The following is a 16,783-nucleotide window of genomic DNA, read 5'->3' as shown; positions in this document are numbered from 1 at the left end:
CCTCTAAACATTTTTTAACAGCTTTATTTAGGGTTATTAACATACTATAAATGGTATGTTTAATGTGAACAATTTTGGTAAGTTTTGACATGTTTATCCCTGTATAAATCATCACTACAATCAAGATACTGTATATATCCATCAACCCCCTGTGCTCTTTGGCAATTCCTCTTTTCTACCTCTCCCTTTCCCCTCCTGTCTCCATCCCTAGGAAACCACTTGTCTGCTTTTTGTCATGATAGAGTAGTTTACATTTTCTAAAATTGTATATAAATAGGATCATGTAAGTATGCACTGTTTTGGTTTCGCTTCTTTCATTCATCATAATTTGAGATTTATCCATATTTTTGCATGCATCAGTAGTTCATGCCTTCTTAATGCTGAGTAGTTTTACCTTGTACAGATGCACCACCATTTGTTGATCTGTTCACTTATTAATGGACGTTTGGGTTGTTTTCCAGTTTTGGGCTTTTACTGATGGTACAGTTAGGAAAATTTATGTGCAAATCTTTGCATGGATATATGCTTTCATTCTCTTGAGTACGTATCTGTGAGTGGAATTGCTGGATGGTATGGTAGATGTATACTTAAAATTTTGAGACAATTGACATGCTGTGTTCTGCAGCGGTTATACATTTTTGCAGCAGTGTATTAGATTTCCAGTTGCTCTGCACCCTCACCAGCACTTAGTATCAGTCTTTTTAACTTTAACCATTCTAGTAAGTGTGTAGCAGCTCATTATGGCTGTGATTTATATTTCTCTAATGATATTAAGCATCTTTTCATGTGCTAATTTTTATCCATATGAAAATATGGTGAAACTATTCAAATCTTTTGCCCGTTTATTTATTAGATTGTTTTCTTATTGAGTTTTGAAAAGTTTTTGAAGTTTTTTTTTTATAGATTTGGGGTACAAGTGCAACTGTGTTACATGGATATATTGTGTCTTGTTACACTCTGGATTTTAGCATACCCATCACCTGAATAGTATACCTTGTACCTTGAGTATTTCATTCCTCAACCCCTCCCACCTTTTGGATTCTCCAGTGTCTACTATTATTCCACACCGTATGTCCTTGTATACCCATTGTTTAGTTCCTGCTTGTAAGCAAGGATGTCTAGTTTTTGGCTTTTTGCTTCTGAGTCATTTCCCACTTAGGAGAATGGCTTCTAGTTCAATCCATTTTGCTGCAGAAGACATGATTTCATTGTTTTTTATGGCTGAGTAGTAGTTCATGGGGTGTGTGTGTGTGTGTGTGTGTTTGTATACACACCACATTTTAAAAATCCAATTATTCATTGATGGACACTGAACAGTTTTTTATATACCCTGGGTACAACTTTATCACATGTGCTTATGTAGATATTTTTTCTCAGTGGCTTGTCATCCTCCTAACATTGTCTTTCAAATAGCAGATATTTTATGTTTTGGTGAAGTCCAGTTTATCAATTTTTTTTTTTTTAATTAGGCTGTGTCTTTCTTATATCTAATCTTTGACTCAAGGTCACAAGGATTTTTCTGCTGTGTTTTGTTCTAGGAGTTTTGTGGATTTGTAGCTTTTGCCTTTAGACCTATGATACTTTCAAATTAATTCTTGTATTTGTCATTGAGTATAGATTAAAATTGATTTTCTTTTATTGTAGATACCAGTTTCAGCATCATTTTTTTAAAAGACTGTCCCCTTCATCACTGTGTTTTGTCCCTTTGTCTAAAGTCGGTTGTTCATATATGTGGGTCTGTTCCCTAGACTTTATTCGGTCCTATTGATCTTTTTTGATATGATGCCAATACCATACTCTGTTAGTAACGATAGTGTTTTAATAATACATCTTGAAATTAGGAAGTATAGAGTTATTTTGGCTACAGTAGATCCTTTATTTTGCATTTTAGAATCAGCTTAAGAGTTCCTGCAAAAATACCTGCAGGAATTTTAATGGAGATTGCATTGATTCTCTAAATCAATTTGGGGAGAATTTTAACAATATCGAGTATTTTGACATATGAATGCAATATGCCTGTCATTCATTCAGGTCTTTAATTTCTCTCAGGATTGATCTCTTTAAAAGTAAACCCTTTATTTTGGAATAATTTTCATTTTTTTCCCCCTCCATGTCACAGTTTTTCATTTTATTTTTTCCCCCTCCATGTCACAGTTTTGATCATGGAATAATTTTTTAACATCTGAGAGCTACAGTGAAAAGGAAAAAAAGAAAGAAAGAAAACATGATAATGTTAGTCCGATGATTCATTTTTTCTAATCCCAGTCATCTGTAATTCTTCCCAGAGATTAGAAATGGTTGTAGTATGTTATCTCCTAGGAATTTTTTTTGGAATTCAAACAGATAAATAAAATATACTAATAGAAACAATGTGTTGTTTTTAAAATGTTTTCTCTTCAGTTTATTTTTACTTACCAGCCTCATTGTTTCATCTCTGTCCTACAGGCAGCTAAGAAAGAGCATGCAGCTATCATTCTTTGGAACACTACATCTTGGAAACAGGTGCAGAATTTAGTTTTCCACAGTTTGACAGTCACGCAGATGGCCTTCTCACCTAATGACAAGTTCTTACTAGCTGTTTCCAGAGATCGAACCTGGTCATTGTGGAAAAAGCAGGATACAATCTCACCTGAGTTCGGTAAAACAGCTTCTGATTGGGAAAGTTATTAGTGAAACAGTTATGTCCATTTTGTCTTCGTTAAGCAGCTTTAGTTAAGAGAAAGATAACAGAGTGAAGGGTAGAGCCTCATGTCTTTGAAGCCTTTCAAAGTTCTTGGATAACTGAGGAAGACTTGACCTTCCTTCTAAGATTTAAATGGAGATGATCTTTATTTGGGTTGACCTACTTGTGATTATGTAATCAAGATGGCATGTATTCAGATATCTCAGTTCAAGAAACATAAACATCTGTATGTAGGAAGTTAGGTTTTGCAAATGGTGGTAGAATCTACCACAAAACCTAATGGATGACATATCCTGAGCTAGGATTTTATGGGACAGGAATAATGAAGATACAACTAAGAAAACTCATGGTTGAGTGGTTTCTTCTCTCTGAACTATTTTATTAATATAGTACCATTTTAAATTATGAAATACAGAGGAAACCATTATCCTTAGCTTTTTCCTACCCTCTCCAGTCACCTCCTTCATTGAGAAGGGCGTATTAGACATCCATCTGGATAACATGACCCCTGAGCAAGGTGTTAGCCCACCTACCCACATTCTACTCTGAACCTGGCATAAACTGAAAAAAAAAAAGAGGACCAAAAACCTTTGTGTAGTTGGGGCAGTGGCCTATTCCTGTTCCCCCAGTTTCTTTTGGTGGATAAGTTCTAGAGAGTGTTTAAAGTACATTTGCATTGTTTAATCCTGTTTTTAATTTTTCCATTGATGAGACTCGCATACAGTTTGGTTTTGTGATACTTCTAGTCTCTTTGTTTCTTGTGTTTTAGGGAACACCCAGGGACTGTAAAGTATACTCAGCAATATGTTTTAGAACAGACTGTTTTCTTTTGCATCACTAATCTTTTCCTAACGTGCAGCATTTACTGTTTAAAAAGCTAAAGTCGGCCAGGCATAGTGGCTCATGCATGTGATCCCAGCACTTTGGGGAGGCCGAGGTGGGCAGATCACCTGAGGTCAGGAGTTGAAGACCAGCCTGGCCAACATGGTGAAACCCCGTCTCTACTAAAAATACAAAAATTGGCCGGGCGTGGTGGTGCACGCCTGTAATCCCAGCTACTTGGGAGGCTGAGGCAGGAGAATCGTTTCAACCCGGGAGGCAGAGGCTGCAGTGAGCCAAGATGGCGCCATTGCACTCCAGCCTAGGTGACAGAGCAAGACTCCGTCTCAACAAAATTAAAAATAAGTTAAAGTTGGACAGGTGCGGTGGCTCACACCTGTAATCCCACCACTTTGGGAGGCCCAGGCAGGTGGATCATTTGAAGTCAGAAGTTTGAGACCAGCCTGGCCAATATGGTGAAATCCCATCTCTACTAAAAAAATGTAAAAATTAGCCAGGCGTGGTGGTGCATGCCTGTAATCCCCGCTACTCAGGAGGCTGAGACAGGAGGATTGCATGAACCCGGGAGATGAAGGTTGCAGTGAGTGGAGATCCCACCACGGCACTCCACCTGGGGCATTAGAGTGAGACTTCCTCCCCTTGCAAAAAAGAAAATTGTATTAATAACGTATTTATTAATTTGTTATATCTTTATGGATTATGGAGTAATAATAGATACACTCTTATTCCCTCCTCATAAACAGTTATGTGGTTTTTTTGTTTTTTAGGGTTTTTGTTTTTTTTTTTTTTGAGACGGAGTTTCCCACTTGTTCCCCAGGCTGGAGTGCAGTGGTATGATCTCAGCTCACTGCAGCCTCCGCCTCCTGGGTTCAAACGATTCTCCTGCCTCAGCCTCCTGAGTAGCTGGGATTAAAGGCACCTGCTACCACACCTGGCTGATTTTTTGTATTTTTAGTAGAGACAGGGTTTCATCATGTTGGGCAGGCTGGTCTTGAACTCCTGACCTCAGGTGATCCACCCGCCTCTGCCTCCCAAAAGTACAGGGATTACAGGCGTGAGCCACCATGCCTGGCCAGCAGTTAGGTGTGTTAGGTTTAGTCCATATAAGGGCTAGAAGTTGCCTTACGCTTAAATCTTAAAAGGAAAATATTTTCTTAAGATTTCTTTTTTCAAACATTAAGTGGTGCATTAATCGTTTTTCTATAGCCTAATATGCAAATCTGCCTACTTTGAGTAAGGCTAAATAGCTTCAGGCTTCTTCTATAGGCGTGAGTTGAACTTCAGTTGAGTGTTTGGAAGATGTTTGTCATCAGTCACTAGAGAGTGACCAGTCAGTACGAAAGCATTCCCTGCTAGAAAAATAGCTATGTCCACAGCCTTCTGGTGAGGGGTTGGTTGCCTGGCTTCAGTCTATTTCAAAAGTCAGTGCATATAAATTGAATATTAAGTCATATGGTGTATGTGGCACTTAAACATCACTTCGTAACAGGTAAAAACCCAGCTTTCTCTGCTTTCTGAATAGTGTATACATATTTCTTTCAGAGCCAGTTTTTAGTCTTTTTGCCTTCACCAACAAAATTACTTCTGTGCACAGTAGAATTATTTGGTCTTGTGATTGGAGTCCTGATAGCAGGTATTTCTTCACTGGGAGTCGAGACAAAAAGGTAATTATTTAAAAACTTAATATTTTTTCAAATGTAAAAATAATATTTTTATAGGTATGTTTGAATAAAAAATGCATAATCCTGCCTTTCTGTTACAGCTTTTAAAAATCAGCCATGTATTCCTTTGTTTTTCATATATGTACATATAAAAAAAGACTTTTCTTATTAAAAATTATAAGTAAATTTCTCTGAAATGTCAAAAGTATGAGGAGAAAACCTTTCAGACATATGACCTTCATCAAATGGTCCCAGTGGAAGAAGAGTAATAAATGAAATTAATCGAGACCGAGAAACCAGGAGGGCAGCGGGAGGTAGGGGAATAAGGGAAAAACTATTTTCTAGTTTTCATACTTTTATGAATTTAACATTTTTCTTTAATAAATGATTGTTACCTTTTCATTTGGTGCTAGAAGTGGGTAGAGTATGACTGACCCAAGCTTTAAAAAAAGTCAAAACAAAGTAGCTAGGAATTTTTTTTTTTTTTTTGAGACAGGGTCTCGGGTGCAGTGGTACAGTCACGGCTCACTGCAGCCTGGACCTCCTGGGCCCAAGTAATTTTCCCACCTCAGCCTCAGCCTCCCAAGTAGGTGGGACTACAGGTACTCACCACCATGCCCAGCCAATGTTTTAATTGTGTAGAGATAGGGTCTTGCTATGTTGCCAGGCTGGTCCCAAACTCCTGGGCGCAAGCAGTCCTCCCACTTTGGCCTCCCAAAGTGTTGGAATTACAGGCATGAGCCACCACACCCAGCCTCGGAGTATGTTCTCCAACATGACCTTCACCTTTGTTCTCTGGGAAATGTCCACCTCACCTCTGGTCTTTCCTTTGTTTTCATACTCTTTAAAATATCCTTTTGTTCCTATAGACTAGAGGTGGTGAAGCAATTTAGTGTTGCCATTCCTCTCCCTGCCATCTTTAGTCACAGACAAGGTACAGATCACTGAAGTGGAGGGCTAGCACAGGCAGGGTGTCACTCAGGCTAAACACTTACACGTCAGCCTCTATGGCAGACTTTATGTCTCAGACCCTCCCTTCTGTTCATTTGCCTATTCTTTCTTTCTTGGCATTGGTGTGCCTGTGCTGTGCTTGATTCTGAGGAAGAAGGACTGCTTCTGTCCCCCACAATCATACTGTATTAATCGTTTTCACGCTGCTATAAAGAACTGCCTGAGACTGGGTAATTTATAAAGGAAAGAGGTTTAATTGGCTCACAGTTCCTCAGGGCTGGGGAGGCCTCAGGAAATTCAGTCATGGCAGAAGGTGAAGCAAACACGTCCTTCTTCACGTGGTGGCAGGAGAAAGAAGTGCTGAGCAAAAGCGGGAAGCCTCTTATAAAACCATCAGATCTCGTGAGAACTCACTATCATTAGAAGAGCATGGAGGTAACCGCCCCCATGATCCAATTACCTCCTACTGTGTCCGTCCCACAACATATGGGGATTATGGGAACTACAATTCAAGATGAGATTTGGGTGGGGACACAGCCAAACCATATCACATGCCTATAGAACATGGTCCAGCTGCTACTCTCAGGGGTCCAGCAGACAAAGCAGCATTCGCTGGACATTCTCTGAAATGTACTTCTGCTTGCTTGGACAAAGCCTTCTGCTCAGAATCTTGCTTTGGTTCTGCATTTTGCTACTGTTGTCCACTTCACTTCTCTCTCCATTTCTTCTTTTTTTTTTTTTTTTTGAGATGGAGTTTTGCTCTTGTTGCCTAGGCTGGAGTGCAGTGGTGTGATCTTGGCTCACTGCAACCCCCGCCCCCCGGGTTCAGGCGATTCTCCTGCCTCAGCCTCCTGAGTAGCTGGGATTACAGGCACCCACCACCACGCCCGGCTAATTTTTTGTATTTTTAGTAGAAACGGTTTCATCACGTTGGCCAGGCTGGTTTTGAACTCCTGGCCTCAAGCAGTCCACCCGTCTTGACCTCCGAAACTGCTAGGATTATACGTGTGAGCCACCACACCCAGCCCACTCTCCATTTCTTTGTGACCATTCACACATCCTTGAGGCATGAGCTTCCAGGGAAGCCTCATTTCATGAGGGATATCATCTAGGTCAGGTTTTCCTCATAGCTGAGTAGATTCCCTGAGCAATGGACGGTGTAGAGGAAGAGCTAGAAAGCTGATTAGTTCTTTTTTTTTTTTTTTTTTCTTTTGAGACAGAGTTTCACTCTTGTTGCCCAGGCTGGAGTGCAGTGGCACGATCTTGGCTCACTGCAACCTCTGCCTCCTAGGTTCAAGCGATTCTCCTGCCTCAGCCTCCTTAGCAGCTGGGATTACAGGCATCCGCCACCACGCCCAGCTTATTTTTTATATTTTTAATAGAGACAGGGTTTTACTATGTTGGCCAGGCTGGTCTCGAACTCCTGACCTCAGGTGATCCACCCGCCTCGGCCTCCCAAAATGCTGGGATTACAGGCATGAGCCACTGCGCCCAGCCCGAAAGCTGATTAGTTCTTAAACATTTTGTGGTAGCTTCTTGGGGAAGTGCGTGAGCCTACTGATGGGACTCCACTGGATCAGAACCAATTTGTGAGTATAGAAGGCACATTAGACACCTCTCTGTGGTCACTGGGCAGGAACGCTTTGTCTTTGGACCAAGGTGAGCTCTCAGAGATGCATGTCTGCTGTACCGTGCCTTCTTTGTGATGCTTGAAATGTTCTCAAGTCCTGGCACATCATACACGAATGTAAATGATGCATTTTTAAAAATACCAGAGCAAATACTTTGTTTTATCTTTGCCAATGAAACTGTAGTACATTGCTAGAAACCTTGCAAAGAGAAGGCTTTACAGTGTGTGATCTGTCTGTATTAGGTGGTTGTCTGGGGTGAGTGCGACTCCACTGATGACTGTATTGAGCACAACATTGGCCCCTGCTCCTCAGTCCTGGACGTGGGTGGGGCTGTGACAGCTGTCAGCGTCTGCCCAGCGCTCCACCCTTCTCAACGGTCAGTCTCCGTGTGGGGCTTAGTTTTAAGAGGACCACTTGGTTTCTTAATATGTAGCCCTCATGTCATTTCATTTGTGAATTCTCCTAGCCTCTGAGTTACTGTCTTTTTTTTTCTTTTTCTTTTTTCTGTTTTTTTTTTTTTTTTTTTTTTGAGATGGAGTCTCACTCTGTCGCTCAGGCTGGAATGCAGTGGCATGATCTCTGCTCACTGCAACCTCTGCCTTCTGAGTTGAAGCAATTCTCCTGCCTCAGCCACCCAAGTAGGTGGGATTACAGGCATGCGCCATCACGCCTGGCTCATTTTTTTGTATTTTTAGTAGAGATGGGGTTTCACCATGTTGGTCAGGCAGATCTTAATCTCCTGATCTCAAGTGATCCACCTGCCTCGGCCTCCCAAAGTGCTGGGATTACAGGCGTATGCCACCGTGCCTGGCCTGAGTTACTGTCTTTTCCAAAATGCTTATGTTTCTCATAATAATTTTTAGATTGATAGAACCTAATGATTCAGAATGTAAAATACAGGTTAGGAATGTGGCTCAAAGATTCTTACTTCACCAAATCTAGGACTATAATACTTTCTCTGTAACAAGCATCTTCAGTGGAACAAGGGTCCCTGCAGCCAGCTGGGGAAACACTGGCTCGTGGGCTTTGCCAACAGAGGACACAGATAAATCTGTGTGCAGCCCCTGTAAAGAGGAGGCTCCTTGAGGACACAGCAGAGCAGTGCAGCATGTCCTGGGCTGATGCCTGCAGAGTCTTTTGTAAGGCAGGGACAGTTGGGACACTGTGAAGAACTACTTTAGAGCAATGACGGAGATAACAATTTCATGCTAAGTTAATCACTTTTGTCCCCCTCCCTTAAAAACAGATATGTGGTTGCAGTAGGATTGGAGTGTGGAAAGATTTGCTTATATACCTGGAAAAAGACTGATCAAGTTCCAGAAATAAATGACTGGACCCACTGTGTAGAAACAAGTCAAAGGTATTTCTTTCCTATTTTTGTTTCCATCAGATTAACTAGAAATTGTGGGGTCTTTCGTGGCAAATTTTATGCCACATTTTCATGGAGAGGGACATATATCTGTATTCGTTGTGTCTACCACTGTTTTGTGGTAATCTGAAATTGATACATGTGGTAATCTTAAATTGATACATTGCACTTGATTTTTAAAAGTTTGCTTGACCAAATGGCTTGCATGCATAATATTATTTTTATAAACAACCGTTTGAGATGAAAGTGATTTTCATAATGGTGTGTTGTAGAATTTGACTACAGTAGATTCTTAATTTGATTCAAAATGTTTGTGATTTTTAAAAATATTCTGGATTGTACTTTGGTAGTCGTATCCTTATGATTGAGCCCTTTACCTCAAAAGATTCTATAGTGGAGCTTTCAGGCATAGCAAGGCTTATGCCCTGGGCCTCATGCATTTGCCACCTGAGGTGGCATAGAGCACCTGCTGTTTACAACCTTCTCCCCATCCCACCCACCTAGACAGCAGGGATCACTTTTAATCTACCCTTTTACAGGTTTTATTCTTTGTGTGTGTGTGTGAGACAGGGTCTCACTCTGTCACCTGGGCTAGAGTGCAGTGGCAAGATCCCAGCTCACTGCAACTTCCGCCTGCCAGGCTCAATCAGTCTTCCTACCTCAGCCTCCCAAATAGCTGGGACTACAGACACGCACCACCGTGCCCGGCTAATTTTTTTTTGTATTTTTAGTAGAGATGGGGTTTCATTGTGTTGGCCAGGCTGGTCTCCATCTCCTGGGCTCAAGCAATCCTCCTGTCTTGGCCTCCCAAAGTGCTAGAGTTACAGGCATGGGCCACTGTGCCTGGCCCACATTTTATTCTTTAAAAATGCCTAAATGTGGCTGGGTGTGTTGGCTCATGGTCTCTACCAGTGAGACCTCTGGTCTCTACCAAAAATAAAAGAAATTAGCCAGGTGTCATGGTGCATAACTGTGGGTCCCAGCTACTTGGAAGGGTGAAGTGGGAGGATCACTTGAGCCCAGGAGGTTGAGGCTACAGCAAGCCATAATCACACCATTGCACTCCAGCCTGGGTGAGTGAGAGCCTGTTCCCCCCAAAAAAGTATAAACATTCAGAAAGCTACTAATATTATTCTGTGTTATATTTTCTTAGACTTTTTCAACCTTCATATATCTGTACTGTTGAAAATACAATTTCAAATAGCAATTTCAAATGACAATGTGATGAGGGTGAGTGCTTAATGGGGAGAGATTTATGAGCAATGTCTTTTATAAGATATTTCATCCAGCAGATCTTGTCTCCATGTCAGCCAAGCATGTTAGTGCTCATTATAATTATATTTATTAAAATAAGATATTGCCATGCCCCCATGGCTTCTCTCCTGCCTCTCTGGGCTGAGTTTAGCAGTTGAACTAGTTTGTGCTGTTGGCTTGCTGAAGAAGGAAGAAATCTGTTGAAATTCCATGCTTCAGGCATTTGAAATTTTCTCTCTTCCTGGGCACCCCTTCCTTCCACTTTGCCTGCCCACAGTGCTCCCTTCACCTCTAACCTGGTATGAAGACCTCTTCAATGGCCCCCATGTGGGACACTGGTGGGAAGTCCCTTAGAAAATGCAGGAAGGGAACATGTATAGAATTTGAGTTTTTTGTCTGAAGGGGTTGTTTTTTTCTTTGGTCATTATAGTGACTTAGGATTTGCAAGATGGAACTAATGCATGACTTAACATATTATATTATTTGGATTGCGAATATTTCAGTTACCAAGTTCCAAGTACCTTTCAAATGAAAGCTTTTGCTAGTAATAAGATTTACAAAGGTAATATAAGCAAACACTACCCTTTAGGTTGGTTTGCCAAACTCCCTATCTTCTTAAATGTGACATGTTAATATTCTGGATTTAAAGGATATTACCAAAAAAAAAAAAAAAAAAAGAAACCCACTATCTCAAAGCTTACATAGCCAGACAAGTACTGTTCCTCAAAGTAGCTCCCTTGGAAAGAATTATACCACATATGTTTATTTCAGTGATTTCACTACTTCAAATCATTCTTTTAATGAAATGAGATAACTTTAATCCATAATAATTGAGATTCCAGTGATGTTGCTATCACTTAAAATGTTCTTGGAACTTCTCTGTAGGAATTGTGTTCAGAACTAGCTTACTAGTGATGCAAGAAAACAAATTATAATGCCTTTTATAATATTACTTATTTCAATCATTTCCTCTTTTTAAAGCTTGCCATTCATATCTATTACACTTGCCATTTATATTTATTATAAAGCTTACTTCCGGGTGCTTTCAACAGTCAGATTCATCCTCAAAGGAATATGAGCTATCATTGAGAGTACTCAAATCATAGTCTGCATAATATGGAAGCATTTTCTCTAGAATAATTTCAGAAAACAGTTGAGGCACAGCAGCCAGAGTGACTATTTGTAAGGGCACGCAGTCATCTTGTTGCATAGGTTCAGGAGGACTGATTTTTAAAATGGGTTTCATGACTTCATTCTTCCCTTTTAATCATGAGAATGCATCTGGTGACAGGGACTGTCAGCAAATGAAAGTGTAATGTGTGTACTCTGGTATTGTTTTCAGTGTTTACTGCCCTAAAACCTACTTAGGTTTTTCACTTTATTCCTTTTTGGTTTGGGAAGCTAATTTGCAGGTTAAATTTATAGAAGATGTATTTTCATAGAGATTTGTTCCTAACATATGTTGGTAACATTCTGGGTCTGCCTTTTTAAAGGGCTAGGGAGGTAGGGGGTAGGGAGCATTAATACGATGGTCTTGCCCAAGGTCATGCAGTTAGAGGTCACACTGGAGACCAAGACTCTTGCATTGTGCAGTACATTAAATCTGTCATTGTCTTTCTTTATCCAGTAGTAAAAATGCAATTCCATCCACCTCACAGGGATGTCAAAAGAATAAAATAATCTAGAATATATTGTAAAGTTAAAATTGTTATAAATTTAGTAATGTTATCTAAAAGACTAACTTGAATATCCATTTCATGAAATTCCATTGATCATTAAAACAGCATTCATTTAAAAAAATTTTATTTTTTGTTGTTTTTTAAACAACATTTGACAAGAGATTCATTGTCTGTGTCTTGCTCGTTTTGGTGATGTTATTGCCAGTGAGTAAGATTAAAATTTAATCTTGCAGTTTTAAGTAAATATAGTAAAATATTTTCCAGGTTAAAATAAAATGGCTAAAATGTTAATGATGGTATTTTAAAACCTGTACATTTCAATTTTCAGGTTTTAACTTCCATTCATGTTTACACCATTAATTGGAAAAACATTTCATGATTTCTCTATCTTTGTTTTAGCCAAAGTCATACACTGGCTATCAGAAAATTATGCTGGAGGAATTGCAGTGGAAAAACTGAACAGAAGGAAGCAGAAGGTGCTGAGTGGTTACACTTTGCAAGCTGTGGTGAAGATCACACTGTGAAGATACACAGAGTCAATAAATGTGCACTGTAATGGACTTAATAACTACATGCTTGCAGTCACTGGTGTCTTAAAATATTATCATGTAAACAGGTCATCTTTACCTTCATAACTGAACTGAGTTTCTGTTTTTTTGTTTTTTTTTTTTTTGAGATGGAGTCTTGCTTTGTCGCAACCTCCACCTCCCGGGTTCAAGCGATTCTCTTTCTTCAGCCTCCTGAGTAGCTGGGACTAGAGGCACACACCACCATGCCTGGCTAATTTTTGTATTTTTAGTGGAGACTGGGTTTCACCATTGGCCAGGCTGGTCTCAAACTCCTCGTCTCAGGTGATCTGCTTGCCTCGGCCTCCCAAAGTGCTGGGATTACAGGCGTGAGCCACCGCGCCCAGCCTGAGTTTCATTTTTTAAGTCATGTAGCAGTAGTCGTTATTTCAGTGCTAGACCCTTTGAAATGCGATGAAAGCTATGGACCCTTCGCTTTGTTATATAACATATGCACACATACCCAGAACTTTGCACATACGTTCAGAGATTCCTAGACCTGCAGACCTGCCTCTGTGTGTCCCAATTTAAGAACATCTGTTCTTTCTTCATGACTGGATTTGCCCAATTTTGTATTATTTTGGGACTTCATTTGTCCCTCTTTGGGACATTTCCTTATTTATTGCCCTCTTCAGAGTAGACGTAGAAAATAAAGAGAGGAAACCTAGATTACTTAATTTTTATTTTAACATTTTCTATAGATAAGCATACCACGCCAAGTGTGCTCTGTCTTGATCCCCTTCTTTCTGCCAGACATTGTAGAGTTTCGCAAGCAGTTGTAGGTTTGAGCTGCAGCCAATCATTTTTTTTTTTTTTTTGACACGGAGTCTCGCTCTGTCGCCCAGGCTGGAGTGCAGTGGCGCAATCTCGGCTCACTGCAAGCTCCGCCTCCCGGGTTCACGCCATTCTCCTGCCTCAGCCTCTCCGAGTAGCTGGGACTACAGGCGCCCACCACCACGCCTGGCTAATTTTTTGTATTTTTTTTTTAGTAGAGACGAGGTTTCACCGTGGTCTCGATCTCCTGACCTCATGATCCGCCTGCCTCGGCCTCCGAAAGTGCTGGGATTACAAGTGCGAGCCACTGTGCCCAGCCCAATCATTGCTTTTATTCTTTAAAAGTACGTAGATTCGTCTTTTAGGGCTTTACTGAAAGTAAAATATCCTGACATTTAAACTGACAGATGTAGGAGGTAAAAAATAGAGTTCTGAAACATTTGAATTTATCTGATAGCTGAAGTCATGAGATGAGGGATGTATGTCCCCCAGGGAGGATGCAGAAAGAAGAAAAGGGTGCTGGAAACAGCATGTCAGTTGTGCCAGCTGAGGGCTGGAGGCAGCCAGGAGAGTTGGGAGCCTGGGTGTTGGGTGGAGAGAGGTTAACAGGGAAGACATGGGAAGTACTGTGAAGGCTGGTGTAAGCAGAGGACTACTCCAACCCTGTTGGAACATAAGAGCTATTTGGCAGATTGACAATGCAGTGACAGCTGTATATAATAAATGTGTTGAAAGGAGGAAGGTGAGGATTTTCTTGGTGGGAGTTTATGCTATTATTTAACATATTTTGCTTCCAAAGGGGTTAAGATGTTTTACCTAAATGAAGTTTCTAGGTCAGTGCTATACAATATTTCTAATCTGTGTTTTATAGTGTGAGCTACATATGTAATTTTAAAATTTTCAAGTAGCCACATAATAAACAGGTGAAATTTAATGACATATTTCCTTTAATACAGTATATCCAAAATATTATTATGTCAACCTATAATCAGTATAAAAACCTGTTACTGAAATATTTTATAGGGCCCATCTCAGTTCAGACTAGCCACATTTAAGTGCTTCATAGCCACATGTGGCTCATGGCCATCCGTATTTGGACAATGTACTTTAGACTATTGCACCTGTATACTCTTGTGCCCTCAGCTGGGGGATGGGATGTGTGTACGTGTATACCAAGGCAGTGAGCATCTGAGCTTTGAACCTCAAAGACCAAAATGCCCTGCCCATTTCCCTGCTTATCAGCTGAGGAATCTTTACCCACATTGACACATGGGTTTGTTCTGACCCATGTGCATGCCGGCTTCCAGAGCAGATGCAGAGGCCTAACTTAGTCCTTTAGCTTCCCTCCCAGCACAGAACTCCCAAGGTTATCTGAAAGTAGGCCTCGCCTAGAGAGACTGAGTTCTCAAGTTGTCAGTTTTCCCAAATGGTCCTCAAGCATCTTCCTCAGGAATCACCTTACAGTTTAGTAAACATTCGGAGGACTTGCTACACATCTGGGCAGTCTGCATTGTAATTCATATGTGTTTACACATTTGTGTCTTCATCTGCTAAAGCACCTTTGAACCATATTGTAAGTCATAATATCTGAAGCAATTATTATGAGTTGTAGTAATTCATAATATTGAAGCGATTCATAATATCTGAAGCAATCCCCAGATACGGGTTAGGCATGGCCCTGTTCTGAGCAGGATGGCAAAAGTGGCAGTCTATGATGCAGCCGTTGTTACCCCAGGCTATTACTAAATGGTAGTGGTGGTTTTATCTTAATTAAAATGACATCACCAACAATAGGCCCTTTCCTGTCTGCCAGGAAAAGTTTTCTGTAGTGACGTACGTGTTGTATGTGTATGTGTGCGTTTGAGGCTATATTACTTATTGCTACAGCAGTTCAAAATGACTTGGAAAAAGACAACGCTGGTCATTGATATGTATACTGACGTGTTTAAGGGAAGTTACTGTGATCTGTAACTTATGAAATACATAAAAAATAAGATGGGTGGAGTGACGGACACATGGACAGATATGAAGCAAGCACTGTAAAATATTAGTGGTAGTTTTGTATGCCCATACTCACAGCACCATTATTCACAGTAGCTAAGAGATGGAAGCAATACGTGTCCATCAGTGGGTGAATGATCAACAAAATGTGGTGTGTTCGTACAATGGAATATTATTCAGCCTCTAAAAGGAAGATATGCTGACACATGCTGCAACATGGATGAATTTGAGGACATGATGCTAAGTGAAGTAAGCCAGTCACTGGAAGACAAATACTCTATGCTACCATTTATCTGAAGTATCTAGAGCAGTCAAATGCATAGAAACAAAGTAGAATTGTAGTTGCCAAGGACTGGGGGAGGAGGAAATGAGGAGTTGTTTAATGGGTATAGTGTTTCAGTTTTGCAAGACAAAAAGTCCTGGGGATTGGTTGCACAGTTAAGTTATGTGAATACTGTATGCCGACTGAACTGTATACTCTAAAATGGTTAAGATGGTAAATGTTATCTTTATTTTACCACAATTTTTTTTAAAGCATGGTAAACACCATTTCCCAGGATGTAAATTGGTACTAAAAAAAAAAAGTGCTCCAAAGTAAGATATATTTAGGAAACACAGGGATAACTAAAGTTAGATAGGTGTTCTTTATTGCAGGAATTCTAAGAGCATTTATCAAATTAATTTACGCTGGGAATTTTCAATGTGGAGGGTCTGGCTCATAGCATTTCACAAACATTATACTTCAGAGTCCCAAAGCCTTTAAATAAAATGTTAATGGTAGAAACTCCTTAAGGGGTGTTCACTGTACAATTCTTTCAACTTTTCTGCATGCTGGGAGTTTTTTTTGGTAACAACATGTTGGGGAAAATGGCTTCGGAATATTTCATTCAAATTTGGAGCCAAGCTAACACAAAGCTGTTGCTGCTAATGGGAACTGCCCTGATGTCCATGTAACAAGCTGCTCTCCCCAACTCCCTCCCTTCTGTTTCTCCCTCATTGGCACCCACTTCTAGGATTAACAGGCAGGGAGACGGAGAGCCCAGCTCCGGGTACAGCTGGGCCACAGCAGAAGGAGGGCCAGGGTAGAGGTTTGGGCCTTGGCTCTGATGCTTGAATATAAACACACCTAGTCAGAAGTATATCAGTACAAAGTGGACCCTACAAAATTATAGGGTCAGAAAACAGGTAAGTGGTTACTAGGGGCTGGGAATGGTGAGAGGAGTGACTACAGAGGGACCCAGATTCTTCAACAAATACATTACAAGAGGGAAAGGGAAAGGAAGCCTGGAGATTGAAAGATATTTGAGACGTGTGAATCCACTGCAATGTATGAATGTTGTTTGCATCTTGATCTGAACTAGCCAATCAATCTTT

At 40.5% G+C, this 16,783-nt stretch overlaps 1 protein-coding gene across 6 annotated transcripts in view; it reads left to right on the top strand.

Annotated features, from left to right (window-relative positions):
- Positions 1-12,633, top strand: part of ELP2 (elongator acetyltransferase complex subunit 2) — a 47,656-nt gene extending 35,023 nt beyond the window's left edge. For all 6 annotated transcript variants that reach the window (XM_055233819.2, XM_055233852.2, XM_055233860.2 and 3 more), the window contains 5 exons: positions 2,446-2,638; positions 5,066-5,187; positions 8,009-8,142; positions 9,013-9,126; positions 12,468-12,633. In XM_055233819.2, coding sequence (XP_055089794.2) covers positions 2,446-2,638; positions 5,066-5,187; positions 8,009-8,142; positions 9,013-9,126; positions 12,468-12,624 — 720 coding nt within the window. In that variant the 3' untranslated portion in view covers positions 12,625-12,633. The remainder of the gene's footprint in view (positions 1-2,445; positions 2,639-5,065; positions 5,188-8,008; positions 8,143-9,012; positions 9,127-12,467) is intronic.
- Positions 12,634-16,783: the final 4,150 nt, after the last annotated feature.

The sequence above is a fragment of the Symphalangus syndactylus genome, chromosome 1 (assembly GCF_028878055.3).
Source record: "Symphalangus syndactylus isolate Jambi chromosome 1, NHGRI_mSymSyn1-v2.1_pri, whole genome shotgun sequence".
Lineage (NCBI taxonomy): Eukaryota > Metazoa > Chordata > Mammalia > Primates > Hylobatidae > Symphalangus > Symphalangus syndactylus.
The sequence above is the reverse complement of the archived record's forward strand: the minus strand, read 5'-3'. Positions and strand labels throughout refer to the sequence as shown.